Source organism: Diabrotica virgifera, chromosome 3, assembly GCF_917563875.1.
Source record: "Diabrotica virgifera virgifera chromosome 3, PGI_DIABVI_V3a".
NCBI lineage: Eukaryota > Metazoa > Arthropoda > Insecta > Coleoptera > Chrysomelidae > Diabrotica > Diabrotica virgifera.
Window position 1 is genome coordinate 39,442,922 of NC_065445.1, and position 21,097 is coordinate 39,464,018.

Below are 21,097 nucleotides of genomic sequence, written 5' to 3' on the forward strand. Positions count from 1 at the left end.
GTTGTTTAATTGAATTAATGTAGAAACGTGTACTGATCTGAGTCTAGAGGCGGCTATCTTAAGGGGCGTTTAAACACGGCGATAAGTTGTGCAACTAGTTGTGATGACAAGTTGCTGTGATTTGTTGATGATTGAAACGCTGTTTAGACGCTGCGATAAGTTGACCACAACAAGTTGAAGAGGGGACCATTGTGTACATTAGACCCTTTTAGACCCTTCAATGAATTATAACTAGTTTTCATCCTAAACAAATAGATCCTGTTACTTTCAAAATATAAAGGTTGGGTATGTTATACAGGGTATTTACAAAGTTATAACTATAACCAATTTTATATGAAAATCGTAACAAGTTCAACTCACTGTATAAATAAAAATAAGCACAACGGCAATGGTTTATTGATGCCATATTTTTTTATTTATTGTCAAAATTTTAAAAAATTATTGATATTGCTAATTTACTTTATATCTAATAAAGGGTGAGTTAAAACTCAAGTACATTATTTTTTCAGTAAAATTTAAATGGGATACCCTGTATTTTATATCAATATTAAAAAGTACCATTACCGTACTTTAATTTGTATACAACATTACCTATGCGTACGTTCAGAGTGGAGCGAAGAAAGAGTGCGAGCAAAGAGCAAAGAGCACAAGCAAAGAGCAAAGAAGTGCACGTTCAGAGTGGAGCGAAGAAAGAGTACGAGCAAAGAGCAAAGAAGTGCTAAACCAGAGTGGGAGCTGGTAGTTACGCGAGAGAGAGTTTAGTTCTTTCCCACTCGGCAGTCATAGATAATTATTTTCTTTTTTTTTTTTTAGAAAACTCCTCATTGAAAACGTGGTACTTCCTAACTCGCAGAAAATGTTAGAAAATTCATCGTAAAGGCAGGTATACATATGCGCTCTGCTCGGTGTGCGAGCCGCTCGCGCGCAGCATGTTCGTCAGATTAGTACGTGTTTTCAAGTGGCGCACAAACGGCACGCACACGGCGCACCACAATCTAACTTCTGTCAGTTTTTCAACAAAAGCTTTGATGGTTCGCAATACGTATTTGGACGGGTTTGCGAGTGGTTTGTTGGTTTTGGCGCGTCTGAGTTGAAAATATAAAAAAAAACATTCATAAATTAAAAATTTAACTTTGTTTCTGGTGAAGCAACACAGTTGGAAAAATCAGATATAATATTATAATTGTCACCGGAAAGCGAAAAAGGTAACGCACAACTTGAAAGAACCTAGAGATTTCTAACTTCGTTTCTGGTGAAGCAACGCAGTTGGAACAAGCAGATATATTATAACTGTGTCACCGGAAAGCGAAAAAGGTACCTCACAACTTGGAAGAGCCTATAGTTTTCTAACTTCGCTTCTGGTGAAGAAACGGAGTTGGAACAAGCAAATATATTATAATTGTGTCACCGGGAAGCAAAAAGGGTAACGCACAACTTGGAAGAACCTATAGTTTTCTAACTTCGCTTCTGGTGAAACAACAGAGTTGGAACAAGCCGATATATTATAATTGTGTCAACGGAAAGTGAAAAAGGTAACTCACAACTTGGAAGACCCTATAGTTTTCTAACTTCGCTTCTGGTGAAGCAACGGAGTTGGAACAAGCAGATATATTATAATTGTGTCACCGGTAAGAGAAAAAGGTAACGCACAACTTGGAATAACCTATAGTTTTCAGGGACTACCTTCTTCGCTTTCCGCTGACACAATTATAATATATCTGATTGTTCCAACTGCGTTGCTTCACCAGAAACGAAGTTAGAAAACTATAGGCTCTTCCAAGTTTTGCGTTACCTTTTTCGCTTTCCGGTGACATAATTATAATATTATCTGCTTGTTCCAACTGCGTTGCTTCACCAGAAACGAAATTAGAAAACTATAGGTTCTTCCAAGTTGTGCGTTACCTTTTTCGCTTTCCGGTGACAATTATAATATTCTGCTTGTTCCAACTGCATTGCTTCACCCGAAACAAAGTTAAATTTTTAATTTATGAATGTTTTTTATATTGATAACGATTTCCGAAGTGAAAGTCGAAACGTCAAGTAAACTTGATTTCAAACTAGAATTGTGGCTTATGTCCAAATAAAATAGTAAATGTTATTTTGTATTTCTCACGCCGGTAAGAAGACAACAATGAAATGACCTTTTTTACATTGGTCCGCATGTATATTTTTTATTTCAGCTACGAGATGGATGACGTCACTAGTATGTAAATGCCACAAAATCATAATTTAAAAATAAAAATCGACCTGTTTCCGGATTTTTTAGTCGTCGGTTTACGAAATAACGAAGTTATTCCATTTGGTTTTGCCACACTGTAGAACGTAGAACTTTGGAATCCTGAGAAAACTAAAAATCCTAAGTATTTTTGAGAAATTTAAACGCAGAATGAAAGATTTGCCTGAATTCAGGTTGCCTGAATGACACAATATGGAGAAATAAAAATATCGGAAAAGATATGAAAGGCAGAATTTACAACACAGTCATCAGAATAATAATGACATACGCGGTAGAAACACCCGACACAGAGAGAACAAAAGATTGCTCGAAACAGCGGAGATGAAAACCCTTCGAAAAATCGATGGTGAGACTCTATGGGACAGAGCTCGAAGTGCAGATGTACGACAGAAGACAGGGTAAAAAACAGAAGAATAGAATGGAATGACCACATATAAGCCGAATGACAACAGAGTAGTCAGGACAGCGAGAGACGGTTTCCCAATAGGCAGACGATCAGTGGTAAGACCATGAAAACGACTGCACGACTACTTACTAGAGGCACATTGAAAAAACAGGCAGTCATGTCTATACAAAAATTAAAATATGTATTTTAATTTATTGTATATACGATTAAAATATTTTAAATCAAATCGGTATTGTTCTGTTCCTCAATTAAATTTTTGTTTATACCATTTATATCGGCTATTTTCCTGCATTCGACCTGCCCTCTATATTCCGTTTCAATCGCGAATAAATAAAAAATTATGGCATCAATAATCTATTGCTTTTGTGCTTATTTTTATTTATACAATGAGTTAACTTGTTACAATTTTCGTATAAAATTGGTTATAACTTTGTAAAATAACAATCCTTTATACATTTGTAATGGCGAAGTTAAGAAGATTTTGAATATAAAATAAAATACAGGGTGTTCCATTTAAAAAAACATAAGTTAGTTCTGCCACTATGTTATCGAACACCCTCTGTAACATTCTAATTAATTTTGAAATGTGAATCTCAAAATTGGCTACAATTTTTGTAATTAACTTTTATTGGATCTATATACTTATATAATTATTATATCTATTACTATAACGGATCTACGTAGCTTTACCCCACTAATCAATCACCCTGTACATTTAATTGGATATGTAAATAAATTCTAATTCGGTAAGATTCTCCTAAATTGATGCAACCCAACTCCAATGATAAATCGCTGTACCGTTTAGACACGACGATGCAATCCAAGTTGATTCAATCCAATACCAACTTCAACCCAACTCCAACTTTGATAAGTCGTGCGATGCACCGTTTACACACAATGATAAGGTGCAACAACTCGATTGACCTTGATAAGTTGTTTGATTTAGCGCTGTGTTTAAACGACCCTTTAGCTTACAATAAACCTTAAAAGATAACCATAGTTATCTAAGCGTTATCTATTATATCATTATTAGTCCACTTAAAAATGATTTCTATAACCACTGTCTAAAGGAAGACTCAAACGACTCGTGTACTTGGCAAATACGCAATTATTTGCCTACTTGGCAAGTATACGAGCTTTGCGATTTCGATGGCAAACAGGGCGGTCACACGACGTGTACAATTAAACTCCTTGACAAATAAATAAATGATGTGATTACTGGCATTTAGGAAAAAATAAATCAATTTTTAAATACAGCCAGGGCTGCTTTATCCATTAGGCAACATAGGTAGTTGCCTAGGGCGGTACATTATGAGAGGGCGGCAAAAATACTGTACAGAAAAATATTTTTATTTAAAAATTATGGATCTAAGTTCTGTCATTAAAGAGTGTGAAAAATTAAAAAAAAAAATAAATAAAAATTTCTATCATTAAAGCTCTTTCAAATTGCTTTACCGCAAGGAAGTCAAAAAATTGTGCCCAAATAAAACATATAAAGAAATAAGAAAGAGAAAAAGAAAATTCTTATTACTTATTTATCAACGTTTTCGTGTTATTAACATATTTTCCAAAATTAAGCAATGAAGAAATTATTAAAGAAGCTGAAAATCTGATACAAAATAAAGACGACCAAGATACATCATTCATACATGAATGCATTCTCTTAAAGGGTGATTTGGATACCTACCACAATAAAATCACCAATTGACATACTTATCTTACTATTTAAAGAATAGTTAGCTAGAAGAGTTAGTGCAGTCACTGAAGGTGGATATGAGCTATTACCTCCGATTTCATTGAACTTTGGTCAATTTGCATGAAAATTGGTGAGTGGTTAGAGCATATCTCAAGGAACAAAGGTGACATGGTGCCAACATGCGCTTTTACCCTGGGAGTGGATTATTTTATTAAAAATAACCCCATAAGTCGATAAAGGGACAAATTCTAAGTAGAATCTGTTATATCAAGTTATTAAAATAATTCAAAACTTTTTGAGTGATTCAAGATCAAAGATTTTCATTTTTCGTGAAAAAAATGCATGTTTTTAACCGATTTTTCATAAATAATTCAAAAATTATAAGATTTTACAAAAAAGTTATGATTACCAAAATCGAACCTAATAAAAAATTAAATAAACTCCTTAGTGGAAAAACCTTTTAATGTTAACTAAAAGTGAGTTATAGGTAATTGAATATATATTTTTTTCGGTGAGTACCCAAATCTAAGTATTCAAGCTTAAATAACGGGAAAATGATGCATTTTACAACATAACCTTATCAAACATTTGTCAAATTACTTAGAAATATCTATCAAATGAGCCCCCGAACAAGTTGATAGCATTAAAATTTATGCAGAAAATATTTTTCATAATTTATCTTTTAAAAATTTTTCCAAAAAAGTTATTGTTTTTTTTTTAATAACTCCGTTAATTTTTACGATATCAAGTTTGCCTAAAAACCATTTGAAATTTAATTTTAATGGTTATTAAACCACGTTGAATTTAATCTTTTAAACCCCTTACTTTTTTAAAAATAAAAGGTTAAATGGCCCCGGTTACATGGTTCTCGCAGAAAAATTTGTCTCGATTACACGTTTCTATCTCGGTTATTTTTTACCCTACAGAAATAATAAAAAGGTAAAATATTTGATGCAGAAAAAACTAAAATTGGGTTATATTATACATATATCACTTTTTACGTATATTGAGTATTTTTGGAGTATCAAAAGAAAATGAAAATTACGATAATTTTAAAATTTCTGATTTTTTAAAATTATAACTGTTTTTTAAAAATATGCATTCTAAACCTTCAAAATTACTGAAATAATTATTTATGCTAATATAAAGAAATTCTTCTAAGGATTACTATACATTTTAATTTTTGTGGAAATGGAGTACTTATGTTTTATTTTTCACTTTTTCTTAAATAGTTCTAAAGGGTTCTCTTATTTTCATCATAACTTGCTTAATTGTGATGCTATTAACTTCTACTGGAGCTCATTTGATAGGTACTCCGAAGTACTTTGACAAGTGTTTGGTAGGTATTTTTATAAAATGATCGTTTTCCCGTTATTTCAGTTTGAATACTCGTTGAAAAAAATATACATTCAATTACCCATAACACAATTTGAATTAACATTAGTTTATTTCTTTAAGTGAGAAGTGTATTCAGCCTTTTTATTATCTTCAATTTTAGTAATAATTACTTTTTTGTAAAAGCTTATAGTTTTTGAGTTATACGTGAAAAACAGCTTTAAAACATGCATTTTTTACGAAAAAATAAAATCTTTGATCTTTAATAAAAAGTATTGATTTATATTAATAACTTAGTATAAAAAATTTTGCTTTGAATTTGTCTCTCTATCGATTTATGGTATTATTAAAAAAAAATAATTTTACCACCACGGTAAAAGCGCAAGTTGGCATCATGTCACCTTTGTTGCTTTAGGTATCCTCTAACTACTCACCAATTTTTATGAAAATCGATGGAGGTTCAACGAAATCGGAGGGAAAAACCTTCAGTGACTGCACTAAGTGGATTAAAAGATATTTTCAATAATTTTGACACTGCTTTGTACATTTATTTGTGCATCCCAGTTGCAGTTGCCAACGTGTCCGCTGAAAAGGGATTTTCGAAAATTCAAGAATTAAAAATAATTTCCCATCAAGTATGACATGACGTAAGAATTTGTTAACAATTTATCGATTTTGTCAAGAAAATTTTTTTTTGAAAAGTCTTTTTTTGAAGAGAAGTCTTTGATGTGATCGAACTAGAATGACAATTTTTTCTGTTATAGGTATATAAACATCGTAGTTTAAATCCATTTTTAGTGTATTCTTATTTAAATAAAAATTTCTGCATTTTTTTTGCAAAAATGGTACATGTTTGAAGGGCGGCTACTAGAGAATTGCCTAGGGCGTCAATTGACCTAAACGCGGCCCTGAATACAGCACATAGAAACTTGCAACTTTTTGCATTGTGTTTTGTGTTCAGGATGATGTCAGGAAAAATATGTAAAAGTAAGTGTATTAAGGGCCAGGTTTTGTTGCTCGGGGGTTTTTGAGGTCGCTGAGAACGAATAAGCTATCAGAACCGACCACCGGAGCACCTGGTGCCCAGGTTCACTGCGAAGGCATGTCATCTGGAGTTTGGAGGGTTTTCGCCACTAAATTAATGCAAACAGATTACTCAGGGTTTTTTGGGGTCGCTGGACAGGAATACGCCATCAGGACCGACCCCCCGCTGCACCTGGTGCCCAAAAACCCTCCAAATTCCAGAAGATTAGCAGGTGACCATGGGTCGGTTCTGATGGCGTACTCGTTTTCAGCGGTCCCTTGGCAGCCTAGTAATATATTTGCATGCATTCAGTGCCAAAGACCTTGGAAACTCCAGAAGATGACGTGACTTAGCAGGGACCGTGGGCATCAAGAGCTCCGGAGATAGGTTCTGATGGCGTAGTTGTGTTCAGCAACACCAAAAATCCCAAATTAATCTGCTTGCATCAATTTAATGCCGAAAACCCTCGATACTCCAAAAGTTGACGTGCCTTATAGTAGTGACAGTAGACACTAAGTGCTCCAGTGGCCGATTCTGATGGAGTATTCGTATTCAGCGATCCCAAAAACCGACGAATAACAAAAATAAAACTTTACCAGGAACATGATATTATCCATCTACAACTATTGTAAGAACTTCGATCTTCTATCATCTAAGGATCCAGAGATATTTGACATCAAAAGTTAAAAGACCGAGAATTCGTAAAATCGGGCAAGCAGGTTTTATGCGCTCAAGCAGAACCCTTCACCAAAACTGTCGTCAAAAGTTGAGTGCAGATAATGTTCAAAAAACAAATAATTTGGTAACCATGGATATTTTCTACTATAATGTGTTATACATTGAGCACGTAAAGGTTGGAATAAATTCATTTTTTCATGAATGGGCGATTTTGAAAAAAATCCCGAAATAGGTCAATTTTTATTTTTAAACTACGACTTTTTGGCATATATATCATTCTAGTGATGTCACCCATCTGGGCGTAATGACGTAATCGATGATTTTTTAAATAAGAATAAGGGTCATGTGATAGCTGATTTGAATGGTAATTCAATTCTCTATTCAGTAATATAATCATTTACTTAATTATTTATTCAGGGTGTTCAAAAAAAATTGAATTAAATTTATTGACATAAAAAGAAGAATGTATGTAATTTATTTAATTCAAAATACATTTTACTGCTCTCAGAAAACAGAAAAAAATGTTTATTTGGAAAATATTCATTGCTTTTCGTTTAAATTAAATGTTCAAACTGTCAAGAGGCAGGTGAGTGGCTGTTTTAATATTGAATTTAAGCAAAAAACAATTTTGATTTGTCAAATAAACATTTTTTTCCTGTTTTCTGATAGCAGTAAAATGTATTTTGAATTAACTAAATTACACACATTCTTCTTTTTATGTTAATAAATTTAAATAAAAAAAATGTTTTGGACACCCTGTATAAATAATTTTGTTAATCTTTATATTACTAAATAGAGAATTGAATTACCTTTCAAATAATCTATCACAAGACCCCTATTCTCATTTAAAAAAAATCATCGATGACGTCATCACGTCCAGATGGGTGACGTCACTAGTATGATATATATACGAAAAAGTCGTAATTTAAAAATAAAAATTTACCTGTTTTGGAATGTTTTTCCAAAATTGCCCATTTATGAAAAAATGAATTTATTCCAACCTTTACGTGCTCAATGTATATCGTTGAAAGGAGAAGATTTCAGAGAATAATTTTCAATCATAACCCAAAACACTTAAAAAATTCAATTTTCGAACTTTGGCTGCTCAAGATTTTTTCGTAATTTGCTACCGCTTTGTATGCTTTACAAAGGTGCGAAAAAATTATTTTATATATTTAAAAAATTATAAAAATTTATAAAACTTTATTTTCATATCATATCATTTTGATCAGTCGTTATAATTTAATAATTTCATAGTTTCATCCCAAAGCTGTTGTGCTAACTGTGGATCTCTAGCAGTTTTATAATGTTTCTGATAACGGCACTCTGAGAAAAATCCTCCCGTTAAGTGTTCTATACCTGGTTCGGTAGCAGCGTAGATTGTTGTTTGGGCACCTTCTTCAGGAGTCTACAAAAAGAAATTGTCAATAAATAAGAATATATAGGCATTTTCATCTCAAGAAGTATTAAAAAAATAGCTGATGTATATGATATTGGAAATATGGTGCTGAATAGTGTACATACATACAGTGGAACCCCGATAAGTCGGCCACCGATAACCCGGAAGTCCGGCTAACCCGGACCGATTTTCATCAGATAAACATTTTGATTTTCAGTATATATTTTGTATTTTGACAATGACACCCGTTCTGGGTGTCGAAATGTTAATAAAATTATTTTTTCAATTTAATTGTGGCTTATTTCCCATCAAAATAGTTAATTATCAGATAAAAATTTCAACAATAAAAATGTATGTATGTAATATAATATTTGAGAGATAATGTGTATTTGTGTAATTTGAACTATACGATAATAAAAATGACTCATGGCACAAGCCGGCAGAAACAACAGGCACCTGTCTGTAGTATTCCTTTATTTTTTTATTTCAAACTTTGTTAGCATTGTTTAAGAAAGACTATTTAAAAAATTGTTTTTTAATCAATGGTCTTAGTTTTCACTGTTCTTAATACATAATAACAAAACATCCTTCCGATGGTGACTGTATGAATACAGTATTGTATTGTTCGCTTCCGTTTGCTTAGGTTTGTGTTTGCGTGTTTTTAGTAATTTAGATGTGTACGTACTGTGCATATTTATATATTATATTTCATGTTATTTCAATTCTAACGGAGTTTATCTGTAAGTATACCGTATTTTATTAATTTTTACCATATTCTCCGGCTAATCCGGATTTTCGATAACCCGATCGGCCGCGGTCCAGATTAATCCGAGTTATCGAGGTTCCACTGTACTTATAAATTAAGTTTTTTTTAATATCGTCAAACAAAGAATCCGTTTTGGAATTACAGTTTATTCTCAATTGTAGAGCTCATAAAAGACATAGGTATAACACAATATACTTTAGTCCCCTGCCTTATGCCTATTAAAAATATTTCTAAAAACCCTAATCAAAAGCCTCGGACTATATAGGAAATTTTGTACGGACTAAACTATGGAAAAATATTACAAGTTGTGGAATAAGGACTGTAGAGGGTCTCTCAAAAAAAAAATAAATGAAACAGTAAGTGAAGTAGATAGGTTAAATATTAAAATTGCAGTTGTACTAAAAGAAACCAAGAAATGGTAAAGGATCAGAAAGATAACTGATATTGGGGAAAGATATTGGGGAAAATATGATCACTTATATAGTGGGGCTCCTAAAGAAAAGAGACCACAACGAGGAGTATCATTGATCACCACACAGAAGGTTTAGAAACTACATAGCAACTTGGAAACCACTGAGTTAGCGAATAATAAAAATTTGCCAATACAGGGATACAGCGTTTGGGAATATACGGAGTAAATGCTAGGAATTGATACACAGTTACTTTCCTCGAACAGTTAAATGAAGAAACATGAAGACTAGGTACTACAATAGAACTTAATATAATACAATAGAACAGTATAATCGGAATGGGACGTTTCATCGCCGCCGGTTCATCGCCGCCGTTTCGATGCCGCCGGTTCATCGCCGGTCCATTTCATCGCCGGCCGTTTCATCGCCGGACGTTTCATCGCCAGTTAGTCAGTTGATTTTGTGTCTTGTATTATGGGAGATGACACGAAACAACGTTAAATTCAGTTCAAAACTTATGACAAATAAATAGATAAAAAATATTATTATATTAATTTACTGTTCTATTTCTACTTCTCCTAAATTTGATACTAAACAGTATTAAATTTGTAATGTTAAATTATATTTTATATTATAAAAGTTTAAAAGTCTATTCAAAGATTAAGTATGGAAACGGGAATGGTCATATCTCGCATTTCCTAGAATTCCTAATTAATACTAAAAATAAATAATAAATGTAACTGTCGAAAATTGGTCGAAAATTAGGAAATATATCAGTTAGCGATTAACTGACTGGCGATGAACCGGCGGCATCGAAACGGCCGGCGATGAATCGGCCGGCGATGAACTGGCGGCATCGAAACGGCGGCGATGAAACGTCCTAGACCCCAGTATAATATAGTTATTGAACAATAGAATTGTATGCGGTAACTTAATTCAAAAATGGGCAAAAAAATGACACGGTGTGTGGAAAATTTGGAGAAGAAACTTTGAATGACAATGACCAAAGACTAATTGATATAATATGAACAGAACCAACTGACTATAATTGAATGGATTTTTCAAACAGAAAAATAGACGTATGTTGAACATAATATACTGGATTGACAAAGTTACCAACGAAGAAGTTGTACCAATGAAGAAGACCTGTTTCGGACTATACTTCAAGGTAAGATGCATAGAAAATGGGAAAAAGAGGTCCAGGAGTAAGAAGAATATTCTGGTTTCATAACCTTCAAAAGCGGTTTAACTTGACCACTACCGTCTTTTTTAGGGCAGCAATCCACAAAGTCAATAAATAAATAAATACCATCCTAAAAGTAAATGAAAATAAAACAAAATACATGATCGTTTCAAAAACAAGAACGATGGCGAATAATGAAAATATTACTATTCCGGTGATGTGGTTGACGGAATTAATAAAAAATAAGTGTAGCAACGAACAGTAATATATTTATTTATTTTGGGTAAACAAGCGGTGTTTTGCTTATATCTCGAAAGAGGGTTGTTTGTTAGCGCCAGCGAGGGTGTGTCTGCATCGTTCGCATGCTGTGTAGAGAACGCTGTGTAGACAACACTCTATTTTGTCATGATGCTTGCGGTGTTACACTATCTAGAAAGGCAATAAATTATTAACATGTGCCTTTTAAAAGATGAGAACCTTTTTGTATTTTAAGCAATTGACATAAAGAATGTGGCAATCTGAGATCGTAATCCATTAGTGTTTCCTCGAAAAAACATTAATTTTATACAATCTGTTTAGGTTCATTTTGGTTTCTCGAAATCAACGGCCCTTGTTGGCATATGGTTTGTATATTAAATGTGAGTTTTAAATGACTAATGTTGTTTCGTTTTGAGAAAAGTTATTAGAAATTAAGAAAATAAAATTAGCAAAAATAGTAATTAAAGCGTATCGCTATACACCCCCGTTCGAGAGAATAAGGTGATAGATAATACATAATATATACATATGATAAAAATTGAGAATAGCAGAAAATAAAACAACGCAATGTTTATACGAGGAGAAAGAAAAATCACTGAATTCACTGTTAACCGACATTTTCTTAACAACTTCCGGTAAATCTTGCTTTTCTCTTAGGTTTGCTCTTTGTTTCGCTGGATTCTGTCATTTTTTCTGGCTCGTGATTGATACTTTCGTGACGCTCGTACGCCGGTTTCAATCTGTCTATGGAAATTGTTTTTCTTTTCCATTTACACGTACGACAAAAGTCTTGTCACCTCGCTTAATAACTGGAAAAGGACCGTTTTCTAAGCTGCTTTTGATTGTACCACGGCGGACGAAAACTTGAGAGGTGGTTTTCATGTCTTTGAAAATGAAGGTGCTTTTGGATCCATGATGCTTTTGGTTGCTTAGGACGGAAATTTTCGAAATGGTTTCGAAGCGTTTTTAAGTAAATGTGAGCACTATTGTCGGTGTTTCTTTGCGACGAAAACAAGACTTCACCTGGCAAACACAATGGTTCTCCATAAACGAGTTCGGCGGCTGAAGTTCCTAAATCTTCTCTCCACGCCGCTCTTATGCCCAGTAACACTAAAGGTAGGCTTTCAATCCATCGGATATTTTCATGACATCGAATAGCTGCTTTTAACTGTCGATGAAACCTTTCTACCATACCATTTGCTTGAGGATGATAGGCGGTTGTCCTTAAATGGGTAGTTCCAGTTAATTTGCAGATTGATTTGAAGAGATGCGATTCGAATTGTCGGCCTTGATCCGTTGTGATGCGCTTGGGAGTGCCGAAACGAGCTATCCAACCAGAAAAAAATGTTCTGGCTGCTGTGTCCGCTTCTTGATTAGGCATCGGGAAAGCTTCTGGCCAACGTGTGAAACGGTCGACGCATGTTAGACAGTATCTGTTTCCTTCTGAAATCGGCATCACTATAATGTCTATGTGGGCATGTTCGAATCAGCTGGAAGGTGGTAGAAAACTTCCAATAGGTGAAACAATGTGGCGCGATATTTTTGATTTTTGGCACTGTAGACACACTCGAGTCCATTTCCTCACATCTGATTTAATGGATGGCCAAACATATCGCTGTATGATCATCTTCACAGAACTGTTGATTCCGGGATGTGCTAGGTTATGCATGGTGTGAAAAATTGCCATTCGAAGTCATTTCGGTACGAATGGTCTGGCTGTAGATGTTGATACGTCACAGTACAAACTCACGTTTTGTTCGGAAAATCGTATTTTCTTCATTTGCAGTGATGTTTTCTCACTTAAGAAATTTTGCAGTTCTGGATCAGTTTCTTGTGCGAGAGCTAAGTCCATGATGTCGATATCTTTCTTGATGCTATCGACTCGAGGTAGTGCGTCTGCCACAATATTTGTTAATCCAGAAATGTGCTGAATGTTAGTGCAAAGCTGTCCTATATAGTCTAAATATCTGAACTGTCTAGGACTACATTTGTCTAGCTTCTGAGTAAAGGCGAAGGTGATTGGTTTTTGGTCTGTGTATATCGTTATGTCCTTGCCTTCGATCATATGTCTGAAGTGTTTTATGGCTAGATATATAGCTTATAGTTTTCTGTCGTATGCACTATATTTCTTTTCGCTAGGTGAGAATTTCTTAGAAAAGAAAGCTAAAGGTTTCATACCTGTATCCGTTTTTTGTTGCAGTATAGCTCTAGCACATAAATCAGAGGCGTCACAAGTGATGGAGATATCAACATCGTTTACAGGGTGGCTCAGTAAAGCAGCGTTAGCTAAACTGTTTTTGCAGTCATCAAAGGCTTGGATTCGCTGTGGTGTCCATTCAATTGGTGCTTTTTCTTTGGCATTACCTTTTAGGGCATCATGTAGTGGTGCTTGTATCTCAGCTGCGTTGGGCATGAACCTTCGGTAGAAGTTTAACATACCTAGAAATCTGCGTAGGTCCTTCACTGTTTTTGGCTGAGTGAAATTTTGTACAGCTGCTACTTTTTCTTGTGGAGGTGTGAGTCCTCCATCTGATACTGTGTATCCCAGAAAGGTAATGTCACTTTGAATTGACACTTTGCTGGGTTTATCACAACGCCAAAATGCTTAAGCCTTTTGAAAATTTCTTCCAAATGCGACATATGCTGCTCTTCGGATTCTGATGCAATGAGAATGTCATTGATGTAGGCGTAGGCGAAGTCTAGACCACGTAAAATCTCATCTATGGAACGCTAGGAAGTCTGTCCTGCGTTTCGTAAACCAAAAGGCATATATAAGTACTCGTACAGTCCAAATGGTGTGGTAACGGCGGTTTTGGTATGTCTTCGGTGGCTACTGGTATCTGGTTGTATGCTCTAACTAAATCTATTGTAGAAAATATTGTCTTACCAGCTAGCGACTGACCGAAATAACTGACCTTTGATAAGGGTAATAAAGTTATCTGTTTGTTTTTTGACTTAGCACGAGCTTTTGAAACTGTAAATCATCCAATGCTGCTGGAAAAACTTTATCATAGTGGTGTTAGAGGAACTGCGTTAAAGTGGATCCACACCTTTTTATCGAATAGGTTTCAAAAAGTTAAGGTCAATGTGAATGGAAATATAATATTTTCTTCAGAAGAAAGTGTCCTCTCCAGAGTTCCACAGGGAAGTATCATTAGCCCTCTTTTATTTTTGATTTTCGTCAATGATTTAAATCAACTGATAAACGATAGCTCAACATGTTTGGTTCCCCATTCGTTAGATAATTTTTCTGATGCAATAAGCGTTCGAGTAGAAAACATGGAACAGCAATCGGGCTGTTATGTCACTCAATTTGCTGACGATACCACAGTTGCACTAAATTCCAATAATTTTTTTCATGTAGTACAAAAAGCAAACTGTCTTGTGAAAAGTATGACTCATTACTGTTTAAATAATGCCCTAATCTTAAATGGATCAAAGACCAATATGGTAACCTTTTCACCTTCTACTATGCAGATGAGTCCATTAGTAAAACTTGACAATGGGTCAGTGGTAAATAGCCACTCCACTAAGTTGTTAGGTGTTTACCTGGATTCTAATTTGTCTTGGAGCTCTCACGTTGATTATGTAGTGGGAAGATTGTCTGTGCACTGGTATGTTCTATGGCAATTTAGGAATTTTGTCTCCCTAGATATCTTAAAACTTTACTATTTTGCTCATGCACAGTCAATTTTGCAATATTGCTTAGTTTGTTGGGGAAATCGCTCACGAATTAATGAGGTGCTTGTTCTTCAAAAAAAAAATATTCGTACCATGACGTTTAGAAGGCGCTTGGATTCCTGTAGACCAGTTTTTAAGCAATTAAATATTTTAACTGTAATTTCGCTGTATATTTTTAGTTGTGTTGTTTATGTAAAGTCACATAGAGGCAATTTTATTTGCAGAAATGATGTTTCGTTAATGAGTGGCTACAATTTTCGTTACAGAAATAATTTGGTGACCCCTCTTCGCAACTTGACCGTTGTAGGCAAGGGTCCTTACCCAAGATGCGTTCGTTTGTATAATAAATTACCTAATTATGTTAAAGAGTCAAATATTTATGTATTTAAGAGAACAGTTAAGGACTTACTTTTGGTAAACACTTTCTATTCGTTAGAGGAATACTTGCGGGCATCTTTTTAACAATTTGTATGTTTTTGTGTATATTTTATGGGTTTTTATGTTAACTGTTTTTATGTAAATGCTTATAGTTTTTACTCATAGGTTGTATTTGACGCATTTCAATACTTGTAAAAGTCAGATAGAACTGTCAGCAGAAAGATAAAAGAATCCAAAGAGAAATGGTTACAAGAAAAATGTCAAGAGATAGAAGAGCTAGAACGAAGACACGATAGTTTTAACATGCATAAAAAAATTAAGGAGTTTTCTTATACTTACAAGAAAAAACAGTTTGGTAAGTTAATAGACGAGAACAACAAACTTATTGTAGATAAAGAAGAACAGTTACAGACTTGGGCAATTTACATAAAAGATTTGTTTACGGATTATCGTCATATTTCTACGAACTCTCTTGATCTGAATGGACCAAAAATATTGAAAAGTGAGGTGATAAAAGCTATAGATCAAACGAAAGATGGGAAAGCAACAGGATGCGATGAAATACCAGTCGAATTTTTAAAAGTCTTTAACGAGAACAACATGAATGTAGTATTGAAACTGTTCAATAAGATATACGATACTGGTCAAATTCCATCGGACTGGCTGAAATCTACATTTGTGCCCCTTCCCAAGAAATCCAATTCTAAGACGTGTAGCGAATATCGCCTTATAAGTTTAATGAGTCATACCCTTAAAGTATTCTTGCGTATTATCCATTCCAGAATACGAGCAAAATTAGAACACAGCATAAGTAAAACACAGTTCGGTTTTAGATGCGGTTTTGGAACTCGAGAGCCCCTATTTGCAATACAAGTCTTGATTCAAAAATGCCTGAATCAACAGAAAGATGTTTACGCCTGTTTTATCGACTATGAGAAAGCATTTGATACTATCAAACATGACAAACTCATAGAACTATTACATCTTTCAGGACTTGACACTAAGGACATCCAGATTATAAAAAATCTATATTGGAATCAAACAGCCCACATAAAGAATGGACATATGGTGAGTGAAAACATAACCATTTCTAGAGGGGTTAGACAGGGCTGTATTCTTTCGCCACTGCTTTTCAACGTGTACACGGAACAAATATTTCTAGAGGCACTAGAAGAGTACAATGAGGGCATCAAGATTAATGGCGTACCAATAAGTAATTTTCGATATGCAGATGATACTGTTATACTAGCCGATAACATCGAAGATTTACAGATGATGCTAAATAGAGTAAATACAACTGGCAACCAATTTGGACTGAAGATCAATAGAAAGAAAACTAAATTTATGGTGATCAGTAAAAAGAACATTCAACATATCGACCTGAATATTGAAGCCGAACGTATTGAAAGAGTACACCGATTTAAATATCTGGGATATACAGTAAATGATAAGTGGGACCCAGACGTAGAGATTAGGATCCGAATTGAAATAGCAAGATCCAAATTCATAAAAATGAGAAAGCTCTTAAGCAACCGCAACCTAAGCGTTAACCTCCGATGGCGCGCCACAAAATGCTATGTACTCTCTACGCTACTTTACGGAGTAGAAGGGTGGACGTTAACAGCAGCAACTATAAAGAAGTTAGCGGCTCTAGAAATGTGGCTGTATCGACGCATACTGAGAATTCCTTGGACAGACAGAGTGACCAACACAGAGGTATTGAGACGAATGGGTAAAGAGTTGGAATTGTTAACAACTGTTAAAAGGAGGAAAGCGTCATACCTGGGCCATGTGTTCCGTAATGATAAGTACAGTCTGCTACAGCTTATCGTCGAAGGCAAGATTGAAGGTAGAAGAGGTTTGGGCAGGAAGAAGAAATCCTGGCTGAGAAACTTGAGAGAATGGTTTCAAATACCAGAAGCTGCGAACATAATACATGCGGCACAAAACAGAGAAACCTATCGTTTGATGGTCGCCAACCTTCGGTAGAAGACGGCACATAAAGAAGAAGAAGATGAAATAAAGAATATTGATTGATTGATTGAATGAAATCTTCGATGGGCGGAATTGGATATCGATCTGGAACTACTGTTCTTTGGTTTAGACGTCGATAATCTCCGCAGGGTCTCCATTCTTCACCTTTCTTCGGGACCATATGCAGTGGAGTAGACCAGTTACTTTTTGATGGTCTTATGATGCCTAAATGCCGAAGATTTTCAAATTGTTTAGCCCATTTCAGTTTGTCAGGTGCTAATAGTCGAGGCGTAGAAAAAACGGGTGGACCTGGTGTTGTATCGATTTGGTGCTTGGTTTGATGCTAAATGGAGACTGCAAGACCACAACACTCTATCCTGTCATGATGCTTGCGGTGTTACACTATCTAGAAAGGCAATACATTACTAACATATGTCTTTTAAAAGATGAGAACCTTTTTCTATTTTAAGCAGTTGATATTAAGAGTGTGGTAATCTGAGATTGTAATCCATTAGTGTTTCCTTGAAAAAACATTAATTTTATACAACCTGTTCAGGTTCATTTTGGTTTCTCGAAATCAACAGCCCTTGTTGGCATATGGTTTGTATATTACATGTGAGTTTTAAATGAGTAATGTTGTTTCGTTTTGAGAAAAGTTATTAAAAATTAAGAAAAAATATTTGCAAAAATAGTAATTAAAGCGTTTCGCTATACATGATCGTTTATACAAAATACATGATCATTTCAAAAACAAGAACGATGTCGAATAATCAAAATATTACTATAAATGATCATAACTTCGAGGAGGTTAAAGAATTTAAATATCTAGGAACAACAGTCACCAATGACAACAAAGTAAAACGAGAAGTTGAAAGCCAATACTGGCAGAAAACAGATCTTTTATTGCAATTAAACATCTAACGAGGTCAAAACTTCTACAAGGTGCAAAAATCCATTATACAAGACTATATTACGATCAGTAGATATGTGTGGAAGCGAAACATAGATGCTAACAAAAAAAAGTAAATAAATTCAATGAATGGACACGCAGGCACAACGCAGGGACAACGTTAGAGTCACTCTTCGGAAAGAAAAATCTAGTGAGATATATACGAGTAAAAGCCAACAGACTGAGACGGGTAGAGCATGTGATACGTAGTAATGAGAATTACTTTATAACAATATCTTTTAGAAAACACCAGATGGGAGAAGATCTGTAGGGCTGCCTTGAAATAGGTGGAAAGATGCAGTCAGAAACCATCTGAAAATAAGGGGGTGAGACAGTGGGAAATAGTGGCACAGTACCGACAAAATAACGGATGACGAATTTTTTTGCAAAAATTCATAATAAAATGCTTTTACTTGTGGTTCCAACTTACTATGACATACTGAATAGGCCGTCATTACGTACTATCATTGTATGACTAGATGTGTAGTTAAACAATGGTACTATATGTATAATAGGGTGGTGCGAAAAAAGTCAAGTTGATAATCCAGTATCGCTATAGTGCGGAAAAGTTGCGATTGGTAATTACAAGAAAAACAAAACAAAAATTATTCAAATCGGAATTTATCTTCCGATCCCGCAACGGGCCTAAAGATTATGAAAAAATGAAATTTTACCTTTTTTTCGGAAATTTTTATTTATTCTCCATGTAGATTTTATTTATCGCTATAGTAAAATTTATTTACAGTTTGCATGGTTGAGTAATAAAAACAATAGTTTTACGCACTTATCGAATATCTTCCGATCCCGCAAGGTCAACCAAAATCTATAAAAATTTGAAATTGTTGATGATTTTGATAAATTAAAAAACATTTAGTTATCTCATTTCTCTGTTACATTGTGAAGCTCTTCGCTTGTTTAAATATTGTATAATATTTAAACGACCCAGAACTCACAACAAGAAGGTGGCTGCACTTTTTACTCCATCCACACCCTTCTCTCCATACAACCAATGAGTGTGTGGTTTTTACATTATTTACATAGTACATTTCTTTTTCATTTGTTTGTATCCAGCTTTTAAACGCCAACTTTGAATTTTGATTTGGTGGTAAAATCTGGCAGCATGGACCTTGATTTAAGTGTTGCCTTGATGAATCCATCTCTTGATTGGGTCCCACACACATTAGACGATACTACCGTGACCAACTCTACGTAATGCTAGACAGCTTGCGTATGACAGGGATGGTTTTGTACATTCCAGTCTGGCGTGTTGCCTGATATAATGTAGGAACTTACATCTTCATTTAAAACGCTTTGAAGAACTGGTGGAGAAGATAGTTTTGCAACATTCCAATCTAATATTTCAGTGTAGTCCTGTGCTTCAAAATTTAAAGTAGGAGGGATGAAATTTCTAATACGTTTGCCCTTGGCTTTAGTCTATCCGGCTTTTAACACTCTCCTTACCCCTAGCTCTCTAATGTGTTTCCTTTCTCCCTACTACTTGAAATTTTGAAGCACGGGACTAAACTGAAATAATAGACTGGAATATAATGTTGCAAAACTATGGCAGACTGTTGCAAAACTATCTTCTCCACCACTTCTTCGAAGTGTCAAATGAAGATATAAGTTCTTGCATTACATCGGGCGACATACCAGACTAGAATGTACAAAACTATCCCTGACATACGCAAGCTGATGAGAGGTGCCTAAAGTTGGTCACGGAAGCATCGTCTAATGCAGGGGAGGCCAACCCGTCGATCGCGACCCCTAGGTCAGTCGATCGATGGTAAGAAAAAATTATCTAATTACCTATCTATTCCCGTCCTAAATATTGCAAAAATTCCTAGTCAGTAGATCCCAGAGAATTAGAAAGGCAGACAGTAGACCTCGAGTCCGATTAAGTTGGTCACCCCTGGTGTAATGTATGTGGACCCCAATCAAGAGATGGATTCATAAGGGCAACACTTAAATCAAGGTCCATGCTGCCAGATTCTACCACCAAATCACAATACAAAGTTGATGTTTAAAAGCTAGATACAAGTATGAAAAAGAAATTTACTACGTAAATAATATAAAAATCACTCATTGGTTGGTTGGAGAGAAGGGTGTGTGTGGAGCTAGAAGTGCAACCACTTCCTCGTTGTGAGTTCTGGGTTGTTTAAGAATTGTCATACAATATATAAACAAGCGAAAAACTTCACAATGTAGGAGAAGAATGAGATAACTAAATGTTTTTAATTTATCAAAATCATCGAAAATTTCAAATATTTATAGATTTTTATTGACCTTGCTGGATCGGAAGATATTCGTTAGATGCGTAAAACTGTTGTTTTTATTACTTAACCATGCAAACTGTAAATAAATTTTACTATAGCGATAAATAAAACGTACATGAAGGATAAATAAAAATTTCCGAAGACAAGGTAAAATTTCATTTTTTTCATAATCTTTAGGCCCGTTGCGGGATCGGAAGATAAAGTCCGATTTTAATAATTTTTGTTTTGTTTTTCTTGTAATTACCAATCGCAACTTTTCCGCACTATAGCGATACGGGATTATCAACTTGACTTTTTTCGCATCACCCTACTATATAACCATTCTTAGGAAATTATATAATTTACTTTTCCATATCAGTTGTTTTGAACAAAGAAACATTACAGTCTGTTCCAACGAAAATTTGACCCCCCCCCCCTCCCCAAAAAACTCAGAAACTAAGAGCTTCTTCAC

General features: G+C 34.7%; 1 protein-coding gene across 1 annotated transcript in view; it reads right to left on the reverse strand.

The window, feature by feature from the left end:
* Positions 1-8,558: 8,558 nt before the first annotated feature.
* The window catches only part of LOC114328973 (retinol dehydrogenase 11), a 41,975-nt gene continuing 29,436 nt past the window's right edge, over positions 8,559-21,097 (reverse strand). Inside the window, exon 4 of the mRNA XM_028277977.2 lies at positions 8,559-8,783. Coding sequence (XP_028133778.1) covers positions 8,604-8,783 — 180 coding nt within the window. The 3' untranslated portion in view covers positions 8,559-8,603. The remainder of the gene's footprint in view (positions 8,784-21,097) is intronic.